The 25206-nt window shown below is 33.6% G+C and overlaps 1 protein-coding gene across 1 annotated transcript; it reads left to right on the top strand.

The window, feature by feature from the left end:
• The first annotated feature begins 2985 nt into the window (after nucleotides 1-2985).
• On the top strand, nucleotides 2986-24587 carry LOC109078206 (aldehyde dehydrogenase family 1 member A3-like). The gene is given in 14 exon segments (XM_042759459.1): nucleotides 2986-3291; nucleotides 4002-4106; nucleotides 4685-4787; nucleotides 4790-4824; nucleotides 6797-6926; nucleotides 11575-11636; nucleotides 15700-15828; nucleotides 17188-17301; nucleotides 18241-18343; nucleotides 20122-20306; nucleotides 20385-20549; nucleotides 21972-22129; nucleotides 23234-23308; nucleotides 23680-24587. Coding segments are annotated over 14 exon segments (1539 nt in total). The 5' UTR covers nucleotides 2986-3192; the 3' UTR covers nucleotides 23756-24587.
• The last annotated feature ends 619 nt before the right edge of the window (nucleotides 24588-25206 follow it).

The raw sequence follows: 25206 nt of genomic DNA, 5'->3' as shown, positions 1-25206 counted from the left end.
GACTGATCAGATCAGGTTTGCTGTCCTGACCGCGACCATGTCATCTCGTGGATGAAACGTATATGTAAGCATCACACAATCATCTAAAAAAAAACATTATTTTATTGCATGATGAGGTTTAACCTTGTTTTTTTTCCCCATTGTGCATATGTGGAATGTCAACTAGCAAAACGCATGAGGATCATTGATATGTTATTGCTAACATCATGCTTTTGGTCATTTTAGGAGCTTGATGTACATGGAAAATATATCAAGTACATGAATAGTTATGTATGAAAAGACAACCCATCCTTAAATCGGCCCACAGTTCTCTTACTAGCTCAAATCTGCTTTGTTCATGCTTCGCTGGACTAATTGGCTGGTTTTTATCTCCCAAAAACAAAGCTGGACCTTATCAAACCTGGTCCCAGGCGCTGTAGCAGAATATTACCATGCATATCTGCCTGTGTTTGCTTCGCTTTTATCCAGTATATTTTGCAACAAGCCCGAGCCCTCTTCATTCTCATAAAGGCGACTGAAAAGGCTCTTTGTCTGGGCCTTTGAACACCTGGAGGGAGTTATCTTAGGATGACTGGTCCATGGTCAGTCCGTATCGAGCTCATGGCCGAAAGCCACTGCACTCATCCGCTCACGAGACGATGGCCTTCAGTTAGCAACACTCATATCCCATCAGCTCAGTGAAGGCCACTCGACAGATTCATTATGTGTTTCCACTGTCAGGAGCTGATCACTTTATTTATTCATAAAAGTTCATACATTTTCATTAAATAGTTAATTTGATCTTTCTTAATACAAATTATTAATATATTTGCTTATTTTTTATTAATATATGTGGGCTAGTAAGTTGGCTAGATATTTACATTTATTAAAAAAAAACTTTTACTTATTTTAATCATATTTGTGGGCAAATTAATGAACTAGATATTTACATTTATTAAATATTTTTACTTATTTGTTATTCATATTTGTGGGGAAGTTAATGAACTAGATATTTGCATTATTATTATTATTAATAATAATAATAGTAGTAGTAGTAATATTCTTGTTGTTGTTTGTTATTTTTATTTGTGGGCAAGTTAATGAACTAGATATTTACATTTATTAAATATTTTTACTTATTTGTTATTCATATTTGTAGGCAAGTAAATGAATTAGATATTTGCATTTATTATTATTATTATTATTATTATTATTATATTTAGTAGTAGTAGTAGTAGTAGTAGTAGTAGTGTTGTTTGTTATTCTTATTTGTGGACAAGTTAATGAACTATATATTTACATTTATTAATGGACTTTTGCTTATTAATTTGGGGGTAAATTAATGAACCAGATATTTACATTTATTATTTATTCATATTTGTGGGCAGATTAATGAACTAGATATTTAAATTTCTAAATCATTTCCACGCATTTGTTATTCATATTTGTGGGCAAGTTATTCAAATTAATATTTAGATTTATTAAATAATTACTTATTTTCTATTCATATTTGTGGACAAGTTAATGAACTATACATTTAATGAACTAGATATATAGTGTACATTAACCTATTTGAAGGCAAGTTAATTAAATAGATATTTAATTTATTCATATTTGTAATTAACATAACTGCATATACTACAGGGTGGTGCTTGTTCATGCAAAACTCTCCACCTCAGTGCTGGTGTGTTTTGGGTTGTTGCCGAAGTGTTTCTATGCGGTTGCTAGGGTGTTCTGGATAAAGCAAGAATTGTGAAATTGCAATTTGGAGTTAAGTCAGATTTGCGAGATATAAACTTATTTTCTCAGAACTATGAGGTATAAACTCGCAATTGTAAAAAAAAAATATCAGAATTGTGACCTTTTGACTTTTTCCTCATAATTGGACTTTATAACTTGAAATTGCGAGTTTACATCTCACAAAAGAGAAAAGAAGAAGAAAATAAACTCACAACTGCAGGAATAAAGTCAGAGGTTTCCATAGAAAATCGTTAAAATCGTTAAATGATATAAGACGTGTCTATAGAGTTAGAGCACCTGTTCTCTGCAGCTAAATCTCTGTATTCTTGCGTCGCTTTAGTTCAGCAGTGCTGAAGCGTTTCTATTGAGATCTGTTTTGGGAAGAGTCTGCAGAGTCATGTGCTTTCTTTGAGGATCCAGTCATTACAATTAGCCGGGTAATGCTGCTAAACGGCGTTGAAGCCTGGAGAGGGGAAGAGACTTGACCTTCATTTAAAAGGTGTGGAACGCCAATTAACCGGAGCACCCAAGCTTGGAGGACGAGGGCACCTGCCTCCACTTTCCCACGATTTTGCCCCGCATCACATTTGTCAGCCGTTTCTGAAATGCAATTGATCTTTTACGTATGAAGAAAAGTGAGCTCTAGTTTCTGTCCGTGTGATTAGCAACTTGTGTGTGTTTCAGGTTTTAGTGCATGAAATATGATGCATTTTTCTGATGCAACTTTCCCTGCTTTCCCTTTCCAGTGCGTTTTTCAATTTCTCTGAGCCTTGCCCTCATTAGGAAGTGTTTAGAAACCTGCTGAAGTGAGAAATGGGCCCGCGAGAACTCGTTGTCCTAATTAAACTTTGACAAGAAGAGTGACAAGAAGCAATGGAGGGGAAACAATGGCAACAGTGTCCGAGTATGAGCCCGAAGCTGGGAAAGTCTTTGTCCCGCCGAACAAAAGCATTTGTTTGCACGTATTCAACTCCACTCAACTTCACCAGGCCCAGGTGCAAAAACCAACGTCGTGATGAACATCAGAACAAATCACACCTTGGCCCATCTGATGCCCGGCCCGCCGTCGCTTCAAATCCATCGCTCCACCAGCAGATCAAAGCAATGTAAATATTGCCGGACAATTAATTCACACTCATTACCTCCAGTGCCTGACATAAAGACACAGCCGGTCATGTTTGGTTTCAGAGGTGAGCGTCTTAAACGTTCCCAAACTTCCTAGCAGCAGCTATTGTCCACGTTTGAGCTCCTGAAACTTCATCATGGAAACTCATATCTGGAAAACAGCATGTTTTGTGTTTGAAAGACTGATTCACTAGCAGGTGGGACGGAGACTGTGTTTGTCACGGTAGGCGGAGTGCACACTTGCCCCAAGTGGGAGGACCTTTAAAAGTTCTTATAAAGTGTGCTGGATGGAGTGAACAGTGATCTGGGATCTTCATCTCTATTGCACTTCACTGCAACCGCACTGCAATGGCACAGAACGGGACTATAGAGAACGGGCTCGCTCGAAACGCGTGCCCTCCGCCTCTGCCTCAGCCTGTGAAAATCCCTGAGATTAAACACACTAAGGTAAGAGCTTGTCTTGAGCTTTTAATTGCAAACAGATACTAGAGTGAGTGGAGTTTTAGTTTGATTCGTCCTTTAAGCTTCATCAACAACATTTATGAAAAACTTCAGGCCGTTACTATTAAAAATAAAGCATTTTAGAGACTGATGTCATTTAAGTTTAATAAAGAACTTTTTATAGTTCCTTAGAAAAGTTGTACTGTTATATTAAAGAGTCAAAACAAAACTAATGTTATATATTATAAGAGGGTTAAAGGGTTTTTAAATGAGGGATACATAGTACATGCATCCCATTGTCATATTGTCATATTAGTAGGCAAGTTAATTAACACGATATTTACATTTATTATTTAATTTTTAATTATTTTATTCCTATTTGTGGGCAATATAGTGAACTTGATATTTATTCACACATTTTTAATTAATTTTTATTCATATTTGTGGACATTTTAATGAGCTAGTAATTTTTATTTATTATTTAATTTTTACTTAATTTTTGTTTATATTTGTGGGCAAGTTAATGAACTAGATATTTACAATGATTTATAATTTTAAATTATTTTTATTCATATTTGTGGGCAAGTTACTAGACATTTACATTTATTATTTTTTTATTTTTTTTTATTCATATTCGCAGACAAGTTAATGAACTAGATCAGCCTTAACTTTAACGGGAAACTGGCTTCACTGTAGTCTAACTGTATTTGTTACAGATTTTTATCAATAACGAATGGCACACATCAATCAAAGGAAAGAAGTTTCCTACAATCAACCCCGCAACAGGTGTCAAAATCTGCGATGTTGAGGAGGCGGATAAAGTAAGATGAATTTGACTCATCAGATGTACAGTGAATTGGGAGAATATCTGCCATTCATTTATGACATGTAATAATTCATGTAAATATATGAATTTGAAATTAAATTAGATTCAATTAGATTGTATTGTTAAGCAAGTTTAATTTACATACAGACTGATTTAAGGATTTGTCAGGTATGTAAGAATGTGTATTTATGTAATTGCAATTAATTTATAGCTATTTATGAGTTGGCATCTAATATAAGAATAAATTAGGCCTAAACTAGTTTAAATACACTACACTACTGTCTCTTAAACTGTGAATATGCATATGAGACACTGTTATTTTATGATTTTGATCTGATACATGATTAATTCTGCAAATAAGCATCTGGATGATTTGAGAATTATAGGCTGCATATGGTTTTTGAACTATATTATGATTTCTGAGCTGATTCGAGATGCTTCTGATCAGGTGACATAATTTGTTATTAAATAATTAAATCATCGGGTATTTCATTTTAAGGTTGCTAATAATAGCCTAATCGAGTTACCTTGCTTGTGTTGAGTGAAGTGTAAAATGTTGATGTGATTGTTCAGGCTGATGTGGATGAGGCGGTGAAAGCTGCCAAAGCGGCCGGGCAGAGAGGCTCGGAGTGGCGGCGGATGGACGCGTCGAGCCGCGGCAGGTTACTGCACAGACTCCGGATCTGCTGGAGCGAGAGCGCGCTGTGCTCGCGGTGAGTCTGGCTTAATTAGATCGACGCGCGCATGAGGCGTAGACTACACTAAATTCGCGTCGCTTCTCATTTGCTTAAAGTTTTTTTTTTTTTTTTTTTTTTTTTTTTTTTTTTTTTTATGATGTTGTCATATCATTCTAATGCATTATCATAATCAAAGACACACTGGCTTGTAGCGCAAATTTTGTTTACTGTTTACTGCGTTTTTTTATTCTTCTAGTTATTTTTGATTCTTCTATAGTTATATTTAAATATAGTGCCAATGAATCGCAAGTCTTGTAGCCTACATTCAAATAAAATGGTGAACTTTTGCATTGCAAAATAAATTGGTGTATTTTCAATCCAAAGGCCAAATTTCTGTGCCGTTTGTGCATCTTAGCATTTATGTGAACATGAACAGTGAAAAAAAAGGTTATTTTATAGTACACAACAGTAAAACTAAAAAAACAAACAAACACTTAATTAGGATAGACACACAGATGTTCATGCAAAATAAATAATGATAAACTGTTTTAAACAAGCATAACAAAAGTGTCTTTATATCAGGATTTAGCAAGTTAAAAATGGCTTCAGGTCAGATCACGATGTTGAAATAAAGAGGCTTCATGCAAACTCCTCAGTTAGAATATATGAACCAACTGAGTGCAATCAAAATTCAATTTCTGTCCAACTGAAAGTGTTGCAGATTGTAAAATGAGCACATTGAATTGTACACAAAACCGTGGTGAAACTGCACACTTGCTGCTTCATCATAAAGGCTGCGGTCTGTTTAATCACATCACACGCTAGCAGTGTCCATAAGCTGTCACGCCTGTCTGAATGCGTTCATCAAACACTACTGCAGGTGTGAGCATTGACACGGTGGTCTGATTTTGAAGTCTTGTCAATTAAAACATCAAAAACCCAATCATAGTTTAGGATTTAGATGCTTTTGAGAAAGCAACTTGTTTGTTTTCATGATTTTTTTGAGTTGTGAGCAAGCTTTCTAATTGTCAAAAAGTAACATTTTCTTTGGTCACATTGTTGATTGTTTCTCGGTACAGTATCACGATGCTTCAGTTTTACAAAATTAAAGCCCTGCTTGAGTTGGTTTTCTCCCTGTTCAACTGCCAGATCATATTAGTTAGTTACCCTATTTGTGAATGAAATTTTACAGATGTGAGTGAAGTAATGTTTTTAGATCGCTAATTGCAAACATGCCCTGTGATTCTGAAGTATAATTTCAGCTCAGAGCACTGCATAGGGGAATAAAGAACAGATTTAGAGATATAGAGAATCTTATACTGCTCTGCCTTGTTGTTATTAAGCCATTTACGGTGCCTTTTACAGTCGTGCATTGAACAAAAGGGATGGATCAGATGTAATACATGCGTATTTCACAATTACACTCATACAGTTTTGGATGTTTCCCACGCAAATAGATTCAAGTACAGAAATGCAAAACACACCCAGCCATCTAGTGTGATTAATTTTGGGAGGCTGTCAGTAGCTTGAGATGTCATATTGATCATTCTTTAGAACTGTAATCGTATTTTAAGTAATCTTGAACATTATTTGTTGTTTTGTGAACAGTAATCGATCCATTCCAGCACTGATGGGCGCCGTCCCATATTTCAGCTCTCATGAGTGTAAACTCTGCCAACGACTTCAGCCGTGGTCTTATCCACATACTTTTTTTCCTCACATTGACATTGTTTTATTGTTAGAGGGCAGCAGAATTTATTATTTGCGTTATTGTTTCATTTCTGGCCCTACAAACTCCCCATGCGCATTAAAATCTTGGCATCCCTTTGACGTGCATAAAAAAAGTTGTTTTGTGTCAAATTTGTAGCTCTCGAAATGAGCATGCTTTTCGAAAATGCCCAATAAAAATGCCTATTTGAAACAGATTGCTAATAAAATCATAACTTTATGCTTTTATGCTCTCAGAATTGGTTTGCAGTTGTTGAAGCATATGCTTTCTTGTTTCTAGACTCTAGAGTCAATGGACACTGGCAAACCCTTCCTGCATGCCTTCTTTGTCGATCTGGACGGCAGCATCAAGACCCTGAGATATTACGCTGGCTGGACAGACAAGATTCATGGGAAAACCATGCCAGTCGGTGAGTATCAAGGTCAGCTGAATGTGTCACATTGCCAGTTGTGTTTTCAGTCAAATCAGCTCGTTCATTTAGTGCCATGATTGACTGAACAATCCTCAATTTAAGACTTGTCTTCTTTTTTAATAATGAGAGTGAATTTGAATTAAATTGGTGATGCACCACAGGATGTAGAAATCGAATTTCATTTCGAATACTGGGGTAAATAAGAGCATTCTGGTAAATTAAGTGGTTTTGCAATTAATTTTCATCAAATTAAAAGAAAATAAAAATTACAGAATATGTTTAAATGAAATACAATTTTCATAACTGGCATTCAAAACATATGAAAAAACAAAACAAACTTACAAGCAGGTATACACTACTGTACAAAAGTTTGGGGTCAGTGAGATTTTTGTAATATTTTTTTAAAAATAAGCCAAGGCTGCATTTATTTGATCAAAAATACAGTTAAATCAGTAATATTGTAAAATATTATTATAATTTAAAATAACTGCTTTCTATTGCAGTATATTGCAAAGTATAATTCATTTCTGTGATGCAAAGCTGCATTTTTAGCATCATTACTCCGGTCTTCAGTGTCCTTCAGAAATCATTCTAATATGCTGATTTGATGCTCGAGAGCATTACTATCAATGTTATAATATTTATGTTAAAACTGAGATGCATTTTAAAGGATGCTTTGATAAACAGAAAGTTCAAAAGAGCAGCATTTATTTTAGCGTTTAATATCTTACTGACCACAAACATTCGAGTGATAGTGTATGAATTCATTTAAATCGTAATTATACTTAATCTTATAGTTTATCTTTTTTACTGGTAAAATACTATTTCACATGCCAGTTTAATATGGATGGTGTAACTGTAAACAAGTCATTCGGACTGGAAACCTGTCTGGAAATAGTCATTATCTATGAAATTGCACACTGTACTTTTAAATTTGAGTTTGAGAATTATGCTTCCTGTGTGCTTCCGAATTTCCAGTTTAAAAGTCCCTCTCAATTCAACTCTGCTGTGGATGTTATAAACACATCCAAGCCAGACAGTGTCTCCCAAAGTCCTCTTCCTCTTCATACTAGAGATGAGTTAATGAGCATGAAAGGGTTGATGAGTTCCCTTCAGCCCTGGGTGGTATATCATCCCCCTCTCTAATTCTTCCTTTTCCCCCAGCATTCCTGCCACTCCAGGATACTCAATAGACAAAACATGCTTCCCTCCTTTCCCCCTGATTAGATTCAAATAAAGCGTTAAAAGACGAAAGCCCTGGCACACAAAGGAAAAGGAAGAGGCTCTGATCCTAATCGCTGAGGTGCGACCGCTGGTGCCGCAGATGAGCCGGAGTTCAGGGAATCAGCGGCCAGATAGAATATCTCGCTCTTTTGAGGGCTGGAACACGGTGCGTGACTGAAGCAGCTTTGAATTTCCCCATTGATAACGGCTGCCAATTAGCATACGTCAACCGCCTATTGCCCAACTCAAGTGTTTATTTGGAAAAATGTGTCGTTTATGGTTCATCGCATTGGGCGGATTAACCCGGATTGTCAGCGCACCAATTATAAAAACCAATCTGGCCAATTTGACATTTCCACCCACAGCCAGAGGTGGATCGCTGCATGGATGTTGCACTGGATCCTGACCAGATAAAGCTGTCTTTTCCATGCACTTGTGACATTTGGTCAAGTTAAGCCTGTGAAACCTAACATATGAAATAATAGTTCAAAAAAATTATTTTTTTGGAAATGAAACTGTTTATTTGAACCTTTAGACAAAATCCCCCCAATGCCAAAAAAAAAAAAAAGTTGCATGTGTTTTTTTGTTGTGTATCATATTTGATACTTCAAGCTTTTATGGCTCATATAGTATGATAGACTGAGAATATGGAAGTCCTAATTGAGAAAAAAAACACCCAAACTGAGCAAAAACATGCAGTTTGGTTTAGATGTTGATATTATGGTCAAAAACGTAAGGTGAAATTGTGATAGCTTGGAATGAAAATCAAAGAGATCTTTATAACAGTATAACAGAATACTTACCTAAAATGCATCTAAATATCAGTATATTTCCCATTTATATGTCTTGGAAAGATGTAATTTAAATGCTTCATTTTATGATCAAAGCTCTGTAGTTTCAAAACTTATAATGCAATGCAGTGATGATTAAGAGCTAAACAAATAAACGTTCCTCAAAAGCCTGATACTCAAATTATTACATGATTTTTCTAAAAAAACGATGTATGGATAATCAAGTTAACCTAAGTGGCTTCTGTCCAGTTAATGTTCATCTTGAAATATTACTAACAATATGAAAGTTATTCTCACATTTATTTTATAAAAATCAGATTTTACAGTACTAAAAATATTATTGTTTTACTTGCTAAAAATGTATAAACTACTTATGAGACGACGGAAGGCATGTAGTAGATTGTGTTCAACAGGTTTTACAGCAAAGTCATGATCATGTTGGTAATTTGCAAATATTTTAATTTTCAGAGACGTGTTTCCACATAAATGCATATTAAACCTCAGACATGTTCTAATTTTTGGTTCTCATTCTCAGTATGTCAGATTACAGTATTTTTTATTTCAGTGCAGACGGATGATTTACTTGCTGCTGGAAACTTGCCGCGACGTTAGAAGTCTGAGGGTGAGGCTTTACAGTTTTGCCGAAATAAAGCCCTTCTAGATGCCGTGTAAATTTAACCTTTGATAAGCAGCGCTGTTGGATCAGTTAGAAAAGGCCGTTGGCTGATCCCAGCCAGAGATGAGCATTGTGTGAGGGAGTCGTCAAGTCTGTAAACACCCCGACACACTGCGGCGTGGGGAAACATGAGAAGGTCAGGGCTCGGAGAGACCGGCTGCAGTAGATTAACAGGCGTGGCTCCCATGTATCCATGCACACATAAATGAAATGTCACGTATGTGCGTGGGAGTTTGTTGTTGGGCTGTGGTTTTAACTGGATGACTCTGAATGCATCTTATGTAGTTATGTCGTGTTCCAAAACCTAGTAAGTTGTCTGCATAGGCATCATCAAGTAAAATGGTACTTCATGCATGACTGATTTGGACTGCTGGACATAGACAGCAACTCATACAAATTTCAGTGAAGTTTATCTTTGAATCTTGCTAAAATTATTCTATAATACCCTAATAAAGCATCAAAATATATTACACGCACTACTACTAAAAAAGTCCAAATTTTAATGCGTAATTGCTTAAATATATGAATTCATATAAATATATGAATATATATATGAAGTATATGTGAAGTTAAAACTAATTCAGTAAATTAAAATATACACCAAAAGTTGAATCTAATACAAACAGAAATGGACAATTTCGTGTGTGCTGTATATTTTTATGCTTACCCTCTCACAGTTCAAATAAATAAATATTATTTAAATTAAAATAATCTATCTATCTATCTATCTATCTATCTATCTATCTATCTATCTATCTATCTATCTATCTATCTATCTATCTATCTATCGTTCTTCAATTGATACACTACCGTTCAAAGGTTTGAGGTCAATTTTAATTTTTTTATTTATTAATGTTTCTCTTTCTTTCTTTCTTTCTTTCTTTCTTTCTTTCTATTTGAAAGAAATGAACACTTTTATTCAACAAGGATTAAACTGATAAAAAGTGACAGTAAAGACATTTATAATCTTCGAATAAATGCTGTTCTTTTGAACTTTCTATTCATCAAAAGATCTTTGATGAATAGAATCTCAGTTTGCACAAAAATACAAATCAGCACAATGAAATAATCAGAAATGTTTCCAGAGCATCAAATCAATTTCTGAAGGATCATGTGACTCTGAAGACTGGAGTAATGATGCTGAAAATTCAGCTTTGATCACAGGAATAAATTACATTTTAACATACATTCGAGTAGAAAATAGCTATTTGAAATTCTAAAAAAGATTTTACAATATTACTGTTTTTACTGTTCTTTTGGTTAAATTAATGCGGGACTAAATAGACCCTCATGTCGATCCAAAGCTTTATTTTGTTGTTATTCACTGAAAATCTTCATCCACACTAGCATAGAGGTTTGAAACGATAACAAAATGTTCATTTTCAGGTGAACTGTGTTCAATAATCAGTCGTAGCAAGGCCACTCGGGTCTTCAGCTGGGTACACGTTGGAACAAGGAAGTGGTAAATTGGCCAGTCTTACTGGCATTTTCCAACGGAAAGGTTCAAGTGCGAAGAGACGTGATAAAACAGCATTGCTACCTTACATTACCCCGACTGGATATCTGACTCCTGGGAGAGAGAGCAAGGCGAGAAGGAGAGCAGTGAGGGCGAACAAAGCTGTGCATCCAAGCCAAGAGCAGATCAGCAGCGGGTTTGAACTGCTGCCCAGACTTCTCACACACCTCAGGCCTCTCTCGTTTCAATGTGTCTCCAGTGAAAGCAGAGGGAAAAAAGCAGCAGAACATATACACTCTTCCTGACCAGAGCTTTGTGTGGGCCATTGAAACCGTCACTGTGTGTTTTTCCCAATGCTTTGTCTCTCATGTTTGGTTTTCGGTGGACACATCCAAGAGCTTCCCAAGGAAACAATGATTGTATATCAAAGGGGAGCTTAGTGTGTTATAACGTTTAGTGCCTCTTGACCTCCTCTTTTTTTTTTTGTCCTCCCAACAGATGAAAACTTTGTGTGTTTTACCAAACATGAGCCCATCGGTGTGTGCGGAGCAATTATTCCGGTGAGTTTGTGGCTATTTTCCATTCACATTTTATTTGTGGAGCATTTAACATCACTTCACAGTAGGCAAATCGGGAGGCACATCCCAATTTTTAATTCAGATTTTTTGATTGAATTAGTATTTTGCATATATATTTGTATTTTTAATCATTGTTAAAAAAAAAAATTATAATAAATGTGTAAAAGCCCACATATAATCCTCAAATTCAGAGGCCGTAAAAATACAAAAGTGCTCAGTGAAAAGATGAAACGCTTTCAATATCAAGCGCCCGTATTTGTAATTATTAAAATAAATGTTATTTTTATTATATATTCTCAGTCTATCACTGTTGATGAGTAACTAATATCAATGCAACTAACTATTTTCAGTAGTTTGTTTTTTAAAAGCGCATTTACATGGTTGGCAGTTTATTTGATCAAAAAATACAAAAATATAATTAAAAATACTATGTATGTATGTATATATATATATATATATATATATATATATATATATATATATATATATATATATATATATACACATTTTTTAAATAATTATATTTTTATATATTTAATGTTTTATTATTTCTATTTGAAATGCATTAAAATGTAATTTATTCCTGTGATCAAAGCTGAATTTTCAGCATCATTACTCCAGTCTTCAGTGTCACATGATCTTCAGAAATCATCCTAATATGCTGATTTGCTGATCAGGAAACATTTCTTATTATTATCAATTTATGCAGGTAAATAAACTTGCTTTAGATTAACTACATCCAATTATAAGAAGCTTATGACAATGGTTATCTATATAAGCAATAAAGCATGAAATTGCTTTATTGTTTGATTAATCCTATTCTCAAATACTTGCAAAAGGCACTTCATTTGTGAATTTGACAGTATTGGCATTTAAACAGATAATGCAAATAAGAAACATATTTGGACACGGTTTAGATCATAAACACAATAGGATCCTGTGAGCGCTGAATCACACATACATGATGGTTTTGTTTATATACTGTAGCCAACGCCTGTCTAGAGTCTTTCAGATGCATGTAAGGAAACACCTTGGATAAAGAGACACACACACACACACACACACATACACAGATGAACACAAATACAGTGCTCCCTCTTGCAGACAGCACTCTGTATTATGATCTCACGTGCCATTGAATCTTATGAATGTTTATGAAAGCTCGCGACTTTCTGAAACCAAAAGGCCTTGTTTGGTTTCCTTACTGTCCAGAGGCTGTTTTCTCTCTTGACGTCACTCTATTTGTGACCATGGACCACGAAACCAGTCAGTTTTTCTAAATTAAGATTTATACATGAATAAATAAGCTTTCCAGTGATGTATGGTTTGTCAGGATATGACAATGTTTGGCCGAGATATTGAATTGAATTGAAAATCTGGAATCTGAGGGTGCAAAAAAATCTAAATACTGATAAAATCGCCTTTGAAGTTGTCCAAATGAATTCTTAACAGTGCATATTGCTAATCTAAAATTTAGTTTTGATATAGATAAGGTAGGAAATTTACAAAATATCTTCATGAAACATGATCTTTACTTAATATCCTAATGATTTTTGACATAAAAGAAAACTTGATAATTTTGACAAATATACCCCCGAGACTTAAGACTGGTTTTGTGCTCCAGGGTCACATTTGTGCTCTGGGGATCTTTTGTGAAGATTTAAATCCTCACTAATTCCAATTACTAGTAAGCAGCGTGACCGTGAGCTACGAAACGAAAGTGTGATTCAACTCTCTTGTAATTAAATATCTCCCAAACGCCCTCCAAAGATCTCAATACACGCTAAAAAACTGCACAGATACACAGAGCTGGGTGGTAACTGATTACAGGTGATCTGGATTATGTATCCAGATTCCAAAAAAATAAGTACTTGTAATTAGATTATATTACATTTTTAAATACTCATAAACAGACTACAGTTAGTTTTTATTGATTACATGATTACATATTATTCACACTAGAAATAAATTATTCATAATTATAACATTTGACCACTGGATTTTCAGTGTTATGAAGTGTTTTCTCAACATTTCAGTGTTATTTGTTTTTATATGTAATGAAGGAATTCCCAGACTTATTTTTTATTGTATTTTTTTTGTCAGCCAAACCTCTTTCACCTAATATATTAAGTAACACATTTGCATGATTATGATTTTTTGATGTTGGTTGATGGTTACATGACATCCAGTTTAGTATTTAATTTTTTTTAGTATGTTTTATTTTAAACCACCTCCAGTTCCTTCACAAACCCAAGTCTGGCAAACCTATTTTTATGTCAGTATGGTACAAGATTATCCTATTTAAATCAACCAAAATTTAACCAAAATTTGTAAGTAATCTACCCAGCACTGCAGATACTGTATACTGTGGTGTCTTCTGAAACGTACAAACTATTCAAATAAAATATACAGTGACATCACTAAGTGGTTGCTAAGCTGTTCTGAGTGGTTGCTAAGGCAGTACTTGGCGGTTGCTAGGAATGGTCGCTAGGTGGTTGCTATGCAACACTGTAGCAAACACCTAAATAAATTCATATAGAATTTAAATAAATCTGTTTGAATGCTGTTTAATATTTATCTGAGGTGTTGCTATGGTTTCCTGAGGGGTTGCTAGGGTGTTGCTAGGCTTTAATGAGTGGTATCTAGAGTGTTCTGAGTGGTTGCTAGGGCATGTCTAGGTGGTAGGCTGCCAAAATGCTGAGGAGATGTGGGTGGTTGCAATGGCGTTTACAGATGGGTGCTAGGACTTTCAGAGTGGTTGCTAGGTTGTTGCTAGGGTGTTGCTAGGCTTTGTGAGCGGTTGCTAAGGCATTACAAGGTGGTTGTTTGGATGTTTGGAATAGTCGCTAGGTGATTGCTAGGGTGGGTGCTTACAAACAGTACATGCATGGTATGCAACAACTTGGCAACCACCTAAATAAAAATAAAGGTAAAATAAATCTAGGTGGTTGTTAGGGTGTTGCTAGGGTTTTCTGAGTGGCTGTTAGTTGCTTACTAGGTTATTCAGAGTGGTTGCTAGGGCGTTTCTGGTAGGCCACCACAATGCTAAGGAGATGTGGGTGGTTGCAGTGCCATTTCTAGGTGGTTGCTGGGGTGTTGCTAGGGTTTTAAGAGTGGTTGCTAGGGTGTTCTGACTGGTTTCAAAATTCTAAATGTTATGTAACACCCTAGCAACCACTCAACAACCATAGGGTAAACATTTTTTTTATACAGAGCTGTTTAATTCTGTCACCCTATTTGAAGTCACACCCTAGAAACCACAAAGAAAACCCAAACATTGTGACAGTGAATTTTGCCAATGCCTCTCTGTCTAATAAAACAATCTATCTAGTTTAATGAATGCCCTACATCCACAGGGGAGTCATCTTTGATCTAATAATAATAAACAAAGTTATCATAATTAAAGGGCTTGTTTGAAGTGTCATCAACGATTCACCATATTGTCTCAATTTTCTTAAGTCATAAAATCCCACAAATCATTTATCAAATCAGGCTTTCCAAGAATCTTATATCATAAATGAAAATGGCTTTTTATTGTCTTATGTTGCTTTGGAAACAAAGCACAAACTGTTGATAGACACTGGAGATTATATCATAAAGTCATTATTCATATTTGGTATGGGTAATTATGGAAAGCAACGCTGGCATTCAGCGTTCACATGACTCACTCAGAAAGAACAATAAGAAAAGTGAAAATGCAATCCAGAAACATGGTTAACTGCCATGACAACATCCAAAAAGATGTAAAAATAACAACTCTCTACTAGTAAACAAGTGATTTGTGTACATAGTTATGTAACTAGTTTAACAAAGAACATTGAACACTGATCATTGCCTTGATATAAAACATCTAAACAATGTCTTGATGTGTGGTAACCATAGTATAAATGGAATCATAAGAAAATAAAGCACACCTGAGGTGGAATGGACAAATAATAATAATAAAAAAAATACCACTTCGGATGTGCATTATTTTCTAGTAATTCAACAATCCGTTGTCAACTATTCCTTATGTAATCCATTTGAATGCCTTCTGTATTTGTAGTGGAACTTCCCTCTGCTGATGTTTACGTGGAAGATCGCGCCGGCTTTGGCCTGCGGGAACACGGTGGTCATTAAACCGGCTGAACAGACCCCGCTGACGGCTCTTCACGTCGGAGCACTCGTAAAGGAGGTGAGGGGCAGCGGGGGATCATGGGATTGCTTTGCTTTGGCATTCTCGTTTGTTGAGTAGATTTTATTCACATGGACACTGATGACTGATTGTATCAGCATTGCCTTTCTCGCATCCCAGATTTTGTAAACCAGTGTTTCCCAACCGTGGCTTCATGATGGATCTGGATTATGATGCCAAATTAAAGTTTGGCAGAGGTTTTGTGCACTCCAGTGAATATAATAATGTTCTACATTGGTCTCTGGAATACTTGATTCTGATTGGTCCACTGTAACACTAAGCCATTATTTTTGTATAATTTGTTTCTTTTTATAAAATAAAGCAAAATAAAAAATAATAAAGCAATTTTTTTTTTGTTTAATTTGTTACTTTTTAGTAAATTAAATTAAATTAAAATAATAAAGCATTTTTTTGTTTAATTTGTTACTTTTTATAAAATTAAATAAAATAAAGAAAAAATCAATAGCATGAAATAAATAAAATAAAGCAAATCTTTGTGTATAATTTTTCTACTTTTATAAAAAAAAGTTGTTTTTTTATAATTTGTTACTTTTTATAAGTAAATAAAAAATATCTAAATAAATAAATTAATAATATAAAAATAAAATAAAACATATTTTTGTATAATTTGTTACTTTTATAAAATAAAAGATATAATAAAATCAAATATATATTTAAAAAAAAACACATAACTGGTTAAAAGTTAGGCTGTCTGCTTGATTCATAAATTTATAAAAATGTAAAGGTGCTATTATTATTATTTATTCATTTTTAAATAATGTTACAATGTTTTTAAGTTACAATATTACACTATTACAATACAACATTATGATTTCTGATCTTAAATGCAAAAATTAGTAATTAAATATATTTATTCAAACATTTTAACTTGAACTGAAACCTTAGAGGGGTATAAACCCGGTTGGGAACCTGGCAGTATTACAAAATGACTCAGCTGCATTGTGGGTAATGAGTTGTTGCTGTTTATACAAAACACTTAAATGATCATGTTTAATTCTTCAAAGAGAGCAGGACACATGACATGACACGGACTAAACTGCAGCTGCAAGCCTTCAGTCAACCTCCACTCGCTTTCTATTGAAGCCGTCTGTATCTAAAAAAGAGATGATTTATGTCTTCATCATTATGAATGAGATCAATGTGGTTTAAATCTTCAAAAGAAAAGCATCTCTTTGTGTACATCAGCAGTCTTGCTGTCTCTGTCCCCGTGGGCAATTTTTTGACCTATTCATGCCTACTCCTTTAGAGGAAAGTATTAAGCCGTATGAAACAGTATTAAGCTTGCATGTTTTTATAAATAATACATATAAAGCCTGTTCTTTCCATCATGTCATACAGGCTGGTTTTCCACCTGGAGTCGTGAATATCGTACCTGGGTTTGGACCAACAGCTGGAGCGGCAATCGCCAGTCATATGAACATCGACAAAGTGGCATTTACAGGCTCTACAGAGGTGAGGAAACTATGGGAATAAGCTCAGCAAAATAATATTGCTCAAAGTCTTAAGAGAAACACAAAGATAAAGAGACACAGTTGAGTGACACAAATGCAATTATTGATATACAGTATATATTTTTTTATTTCTGCCAAAAAATATAAATTTTAAATAAATATGGTAAGCAGTGCAGTTTAAAGAAATATATTTTAAAAATTAAAAATATATTTTATTTAGACTTTGACATGCCAAAATGTACTTTGAACAGCATTAAAATTCATTTACAGTCTTCCAATGCATTTTTACAAATATATTCTGGATAATAGAAATACATTTAAACTGAAAATAAATCTAGAATATAATGTGTAATGTGTAAATTGTATCATTTTTTGTCTGTGATCTTCAACATTTTGTTAATTCAATGCAAATATATTGTAAATTTGTCAAATTTATATATAAAGATACACACACACACACACACACACACACACACACATATTTATATATATATATATATAAAAATTTGATGTCTAATTCAGTGTATAAATACAAAAAATGTTCAGTCTTCACAATTTTTGGTATATTTTAAAATATAGTTACATTTTATTTATTTCCATATGAGACACTTAAAATTGCAGAGAAGATTAACAGATACATTTGAGATGATACGTTGAGATTTATTTCCCCTGGAAATTTTGTGTCACACCTCAAATGCTGTGAAACCATTTTATTCATATGTCAGTGCTGTAGGTTAAGATCCACATTGTTCATGTGAGCTGAATCTCGGTGCTCTGAACTGTAATGATTCAAAGCACTTTGCTGTTTTGGGCAAGTTTCCCCATCATTATCTACATAACAAAGCAGCTGATATTCATAAATCACATACAAGCAGAGCGGCTTGTGGAGGCATCATTAGTAAGCGCTCTGGTTATTGTCCTGTGCTGTGTTTGTGTTCAGGTGGGCCAGCTGATCAAAGCAGCGGCGGCCAAGAGCAACCTGAAGAGAGTGACTCTGGAGCTGGGAGGGAAGAACCCCTGCATTGTGTTCGCTGACTCAGACCGTGAGTGATGTGGTTTTCCAGATCCCACTGCTCAAACAATAATGGCCACGCTGGGAAAAACAGGGAATGGGAACGATGTGTGCAGTATCCTCCCAAACGCAGACCTGCAGGTCTCTATTTAAAAGAGGAGAGAGTATTTAGACACTTAAGAGACACTTAAAAATGTCTGAATGTCATTGCATTAGAAAACGAAAACCAAGTGCATTCATTTTAAAGGAAAGCAGCACACTTTAATCAAACATTTGCAAGTCTGTTAGGTGTATAATAACGTATTGCATGGCTTTCTGGAATATTTGAGTTTCATTGATCCATTGTGGCATTTTTTTGCATAATTTGTTACTTTTTATTAAATAAAACAAAATAAAATAGAATAAAAAAGTATACATAAATAAATACATATATAAATATATACAATTTAATAATAAAAAAAATAATGGGTTGATATGAATTGTGTCTCTCTTTTGGGTTGTTTTCTTCTCTTTGTATTACCTGTGATGTAAGTCACTTTGGATAAACGCTAATATATTCATAAATTGAAATCTAAATTTACTATTCTATTGTATTTTATGTTTACAATGTAAACAAAAAAAAATTGTGCACCTTTAAAAATGCATTTTTTTAAAACAAAATGTATTAAAATGAAAACGAATCAAAATATTGCACTGTTACAATACAACATTACAGTATGATTCTGCTCTTATACAAAAATAAGTAATTGATTTAATAAAATATATTTATTCAAATGAACATGATCTGAAATCTTAGTTAGGTATAAAACCAGTTTGTCAGGTTTTAAATGATAATGCAAAAGATTTAGTGTTGAAACTGAAAGCAAACAGTATTTTGTGTTTGTGGCTCATTAGTGGAACATATTCATACTTCATTTATACATCCACTAAAAATCAGCAAAACACCAGCTGATCAAAAAATGGCAATGAAAAGAAATGATTTCCTTACTAACTACTACTAGTATTAGTATTGTTTTCCATTACAAATATCTAAACATTTTTAAATCTAGATACAATTACTTGAGAAGCATAATGTCATGTAATATTAAGTTTTATTTGCTGAAAAACGTATCAAAACTAAGTGACATTTTGCTTAAAAATGACAAAATATATATGCCAATGGGGCAAGAATTTTTCCTTTGAATTAAGATTCTTTTTCTTACCCCATTGCCAGTTATTTTTTTTTTACTAATTTTTTTCAAATTTTTAAGCAAAATTCAGAAATGTAATGTGTTTGGAAATGTAAACTGATATTTCCTACTGATACACTACAGCAAAAGATAGAAATAGCTATGACTTTTGCACAGTATATAAATCAAATATGACGCAGTAGGCGCTTTATAGGGTTAAGCGGCTAAATACAGTACATTTTTGATTTAAGTTCATTCAAGTGCATTTGATTGTTGTGTGGGTTGTATTTCTTAAGGGGCTTTTTTTGGCTGAAGTTTATTCAGCCCCAGTGATGTTGCAATACTCCAGACCACCCGTGCAGCTGTGAACTCGCTGCTTCACATGCGTCTATTATTATGCATGTTCACATCTGCACACAAACCCAGATTTACGCCAATGCACAGCTCATTAAACTCCAGAAAGGGTGTAATGATATAATGCATGATGTTATCAAGTTTACAAATGAATCAAAGCATGACCATCGGCGCTGCTGCGTAATGCACTGCAGTTGCACAGAAACAAACAAAACATAAAGGCATGGGAAAAGAGTAAGTGTGTTGTATAAAGTGCTCACTGATGAGTGTGTGTGTGTGTGTGCAGTGCAGTTGGCAGTGGAGGAGACGCAGAAGGGCTCGTTCTTCAACCAGGGTCAGGCATGCACCGCTGCATCACGCGTCTACGTGGAAGAGCCAGTTTATGACGAGTTTGTGCGTCTCAGTGTCGAAAGAGCCAAAAATATAGCGATCGGAGACCCTATGGAGCCACGAACCTCACACGGGCCGCAGGTGAGATCCTTATGTTAACTTGTGAGTTGTTTCTCTTCTTCTGTGCAGATTTCTTATGTATTTCTGCTCTTCGGTCAGATCGACCAACATCAGTTTGATAAGATCCTGGAGCTGGTGGACAGTGGGAAGAAGGAGGGGGCGACGCTGGAGTGCGGAGGCTGTGCGGTGAAGGATAGAGGTCTGTTCATCCATCCCACCATCTTCTCTGATGTCAAAGACCACATGCGTATCGCCAAAGAAGAGGTACGACACTGCTCTATACACATTCATCAATGTGCACTTTCAATAGTATAACATATGGGGAAAAAGTTACATGTAGGGCAGGTGTAATACAATTATTAATTTAGAATTTTAATGTGATTTCTTTTATTTAATTTGTATTTTCTCCCTCCTTAAAATGACATAAAAATTTTTCCCCAGTTGTCCTATTTAATTGAAAGAACCCCCCCCCCTCACTCCACACTATATATATATATATATATGTAATTACTGGTCAGAGTATTTAGTGAGCATTCGGTGAACCCTAAATATTAAAAAAATTATTGGGAGGTAATTTATCTTAGATAAATTTACATAACCTTAACTCTGAACTCCCCATAGAGAGCTTTAGGTGACAGAAATTTGAATTAGTGTCCTGTAGTGCCTCCTGCTGGACGATTATGCCTTTATAGACCTTTGATCTACTCTTTGTGTGTGTGTGTGTGTGTATATGTATATGTATATGTGTGTATATATATATATATATATATATATATATATATATGTATATGTGTGTGTGTGTGTGTGTGTGTGTGTGTGTGTGTAAGATTGCAAAAAAGCTTGAGAAAGAAAAATTTTATTTAAAGATATTTAAATATATATATTTAAATTTGAAATTTTGTTCATGTTTCTAATCATTCAGTATGTCAACAGTTGCAGCAATAATAATAATAATAATAATAATAATAATAATTATTATAATAATAATATAAATCCATATAATACCAATTATTTTTTTAATTTTATACATTCTTAAAATTTTTATACATTTAAATATATAAATATAAATATTTAACTTTACTTTTTTCATGTTTCTAATCATACAGTATATATACCAAATTTTATGTTTTTTTTATACATTACATTTGTTTATATTTAAATATAGATATTTAACTTTAACATTTTGTTCATTTTTATCAAATCATGTGGTGTATACACAAAGTTTCAGCAACAATAACATTATAATAATAATAATATAAATCTATAATATAACAAGGGATTTCCTTTTAGAGTAAGACATTTGCTTTTGCTGATATAAAGACATAAAATGACTAAAAATATGCATCTGGCAGCAAAAGAGACCTAAAAAATTTTTTTTTACAATTTTTTTTAATGCACTCTCATGTCATTCCAAACCTATATGCTGACGATTTGAAGAATCTTCATTCGTCCCTTTTTTGTACCACAAGCACTCATAAAAGTCTCAAAAGTCATACAATAACCTTGTGCATTTACGTTTTATTTTTTGACCTTTTTGGAGCTTGAAAGACGTGATCACTATGTCGAATGGAAACAAGCTCCTTTAGTTTTTCCCGTAAAAACCAAGCGCATGCAGCTTTGGAATGATCTGCTCTCTTCCTGTAAGCACCTGTAGATGAGTTTTGCGCTGATGTGTGTGTTTTGCAGATCTTTGGGCCGGTTCAGTGCATCATGAAGTTTAAGACTCAGAAGGAGGTGATCGACAGAGCCAACAGCTCACAGTACGGCCTGACATCGGCCGTCTTCACGCGGGACGTCCATCGCGCCATGAGCGTGTCTGCGGCGCTGGAGGCTGGAACCGTCTGGTAAGAGAATTACTAAACTCTTGCTGTAAGCTTTTACACTAGAAAAATACACAACTTTACATTGATAAAAAATAAATACAAAATCTAGTGGCTGACCAATATGGGTTTTTAATACTGATATCTTACAGAGAAAATTTGAGAATATAAGGCAGTCTAATTTAATAATAATTACTCTGATAAACTAATTTAAAGAGATGTGCGCAAAATTATTGAACTAAAAAGAAACTGAAATGAAAAGACAATAATGAGGAAATTAATACTTTTATTCAGCAAGGATATTAAATTGAAAAGTGACAGTAAAAAGCACAGCTGTTTCCAACATTGATAATAAATCAGCATATTAGACTGATTTCTGAAGATCATGTGACACTGAAGACTGGAGTAATGATGCTGAAAATTCAGCTTTGATCACAGGAATAAATTACATTTTAAAATATATTAAAATAGAAAAGCGTTATTTTAAATTGCAATAATATTTCAGAATATTAGTGTTTTCTTTCTGTATTTTTAACCAAATAAATCCAGCCTTAGTAAGTAGAAGAGACTTTACATTAAAAAATAATAAAAAAAACTTACTTATCCCAAACTTTTCAATGGCAGTTTATACACACACACACACACACACACGTATATAATAATATAATAGTGCTGTCAAATGATTAATCGCAATTAATCGCATCCAAAATAAACATTTTTTAACATAATATATTTATTAAGTAGGCTATATATAAATAAACTCACATACAGCATATATTCTTTTAATATTTACATGTATTTAAATGTATATCTTTATATTAATATGATTTATATCATATATAAAGATACTTAATATATAAACGTAACATACTTTTCTTAAATATATACATGCATGTATGTGTATTTATATATACATAATAAATACAGACAATACACACACATATATTATGTAAACAAAAACTTTTCTTTTGGTTCTCGATTAATTGTTTGATATATAATTATAATACATAATAAAACATGCATGACCTAAATGTATAAATTGACCACTAGGTGGTGATGTATGGCCTTTCGCTGATACTTGAGATTTTCCAGGAGAGGTCAAAGGTCATGTCTCTTTCTGTTCTCCAGGGTGAACTGCTACAACGCCTTACATGCTCAAGCGCCGTTTGGAGGCTTCAAGATGTCAGGAAACGGCCGAGAGCTGTGAGTGCTGCCATCTTTACCTGCACTTACTGCAGTCTCATCATGTGAACATACATTTCTATTCATTGTTTTGTTTCCCTGAGATCTACTTTTAGTGTTAATAGAGATCTGTGCACCATAGCTTTTAATTTTCATGACCTTTACTTGATATAAATGTATAATCGGACGACAGAAGGCATGTAGATTGTGTTCAACAGGTTTTTCAGCAAAGTCATGATCGTGTTGATAATTTAGAGGCTTAATTTGCTTATCAAATATGATACAGTAGGCCTTATAGGGTAAGAGTTGGAAAAGCTTATTTTCCTGTGATTATGCATGCAAATGCCTTTCACATAAACAATATTAAGAGTATCAATATGACATGTGTGCAGGGGTGAGTATGCGTTGGCAGAGTACACCGAGGTCAAAGCCATCACTATCAAACTCAGCGAGCAGCTGACACTGTGATCTGAGGCTGATCTGGCAACCAACGGATGAAGAAACTCTGGCTTTACCATCAGTCTCACTTCAGCTCCTTTCTGTTTATTTCATGTAGATGTGCTGTACAGATTGAAAAAAAAAATTGTGTTTTTTATTTGTATTTAATTTGGATGTTTTAATATCAGGCAAAGTCAACCATCATCTCTCAGTATTTACTAATATATATATATATATATATATATATATATATAATATATATATATATATATATATATATATATATATATATATATATCCGTGTTAAGTACCTACATTTCATGTAGTTCTTTTGCTAAACCATTCTCACATCCACACAGGCTTTGCTTCTTTTGTTTTGGAGGTTCAGTTCATCTTCAAGGTTTTAAAGGTCTCCTGTCATGGCAGCTAAAAACTAAATATGTTACCAAGATTAGTCTTTTTTGTGTAAAAATCACGTTTCTGATCACATTTTTTAAATAATCCTGAAATCCATCTTAAACCTGAGGTTTAAATTAAATTAAGGCATTTCTGCTCTACTAGTGTCACCGAACAGAACTGCAGAAATGATGTAAGTGTTACTACATTGGCTTTGTGATGCTGAATGTAAACTGAATTGATGAATACATTTCTGCACTGTATATGTACAGTGTGTTGCCCTGCATATATTAATGTATAATTAGAATTAAAAGTGAATTCCTTTTCTAAATGTACATACACATCATATGACAGGTGAATCAATGTAATTGCTTAAAATATATTGTTTACTTTGACTTATTAAATAGCTATTGATTTTTTTTTTAAAAGCTGGGTCTGAATCAGTGAATAAATAAATAAAAATCCATTTGAATTAACTTTTTTGTCATTTTGCTCTGTTGTCCTAGAGGTAAACACACACACACACACACAATATGTATGTACATATTAAATCAAATTAACCAAGATTCATTTTAGATTTAAATATTCAGATTTTTTCCCCTGTATTCTTTTTAATAAAAACAATAGTTATTGAAAAGGGGAAAAAGGAAAGATGATTTCAGAATATGATTTTTCCAAATAAAAACATTGTAAATAAAATAAAAATAAATGAAAAGACATACATAAAAATCTAAATTCAGCAGAAAAGGCAATAAAAAGTAGAGCAAAACTGTATATAAAAAAGAACAGAAAAAAAGGTTTTAATTTCATTTCAGACTACATCTTGAGTTTTGTTTTTAGCATTTTAAAAATACATTGAAAAAATATATTTTAAAAAAAATTAACAGAAAAGGCCATACATTTGTAAAAAAAAATAATAATAATAAATAAAAAAAAAGTTTTAGCATTTAAAAAATAAAAAAATTGAAAAAATATAAAAATAATTCAGCAGAGAAAGGAATAAAAAGTAGAACAAAATTGTAAAAAGAAAAAAAAGTTACTTTTTGTACATTACAAAAGTTGAAAAAGTTCTTTAAAAAAAAATC

This window comes from Cyprinus carpio, chromosome A7 (assembly GCF_018340385.1).
Source record: "Cyprinus carpio isolate SPL01 chromosome A7, ASM1834038v1, whole genome shotgun sequence".
Classification (NCBI taxonomy): Eukaryota; Metazoa; Chordata; class Actinopteri; order Cypriniformes; family Cyprinidae; genus Cyprinus; species Cyprinus carpio.
Note: the sequence above shows the minus strand (reverse complement) of the source record. Positions and strands in the feature narration are given on the sequence as shown.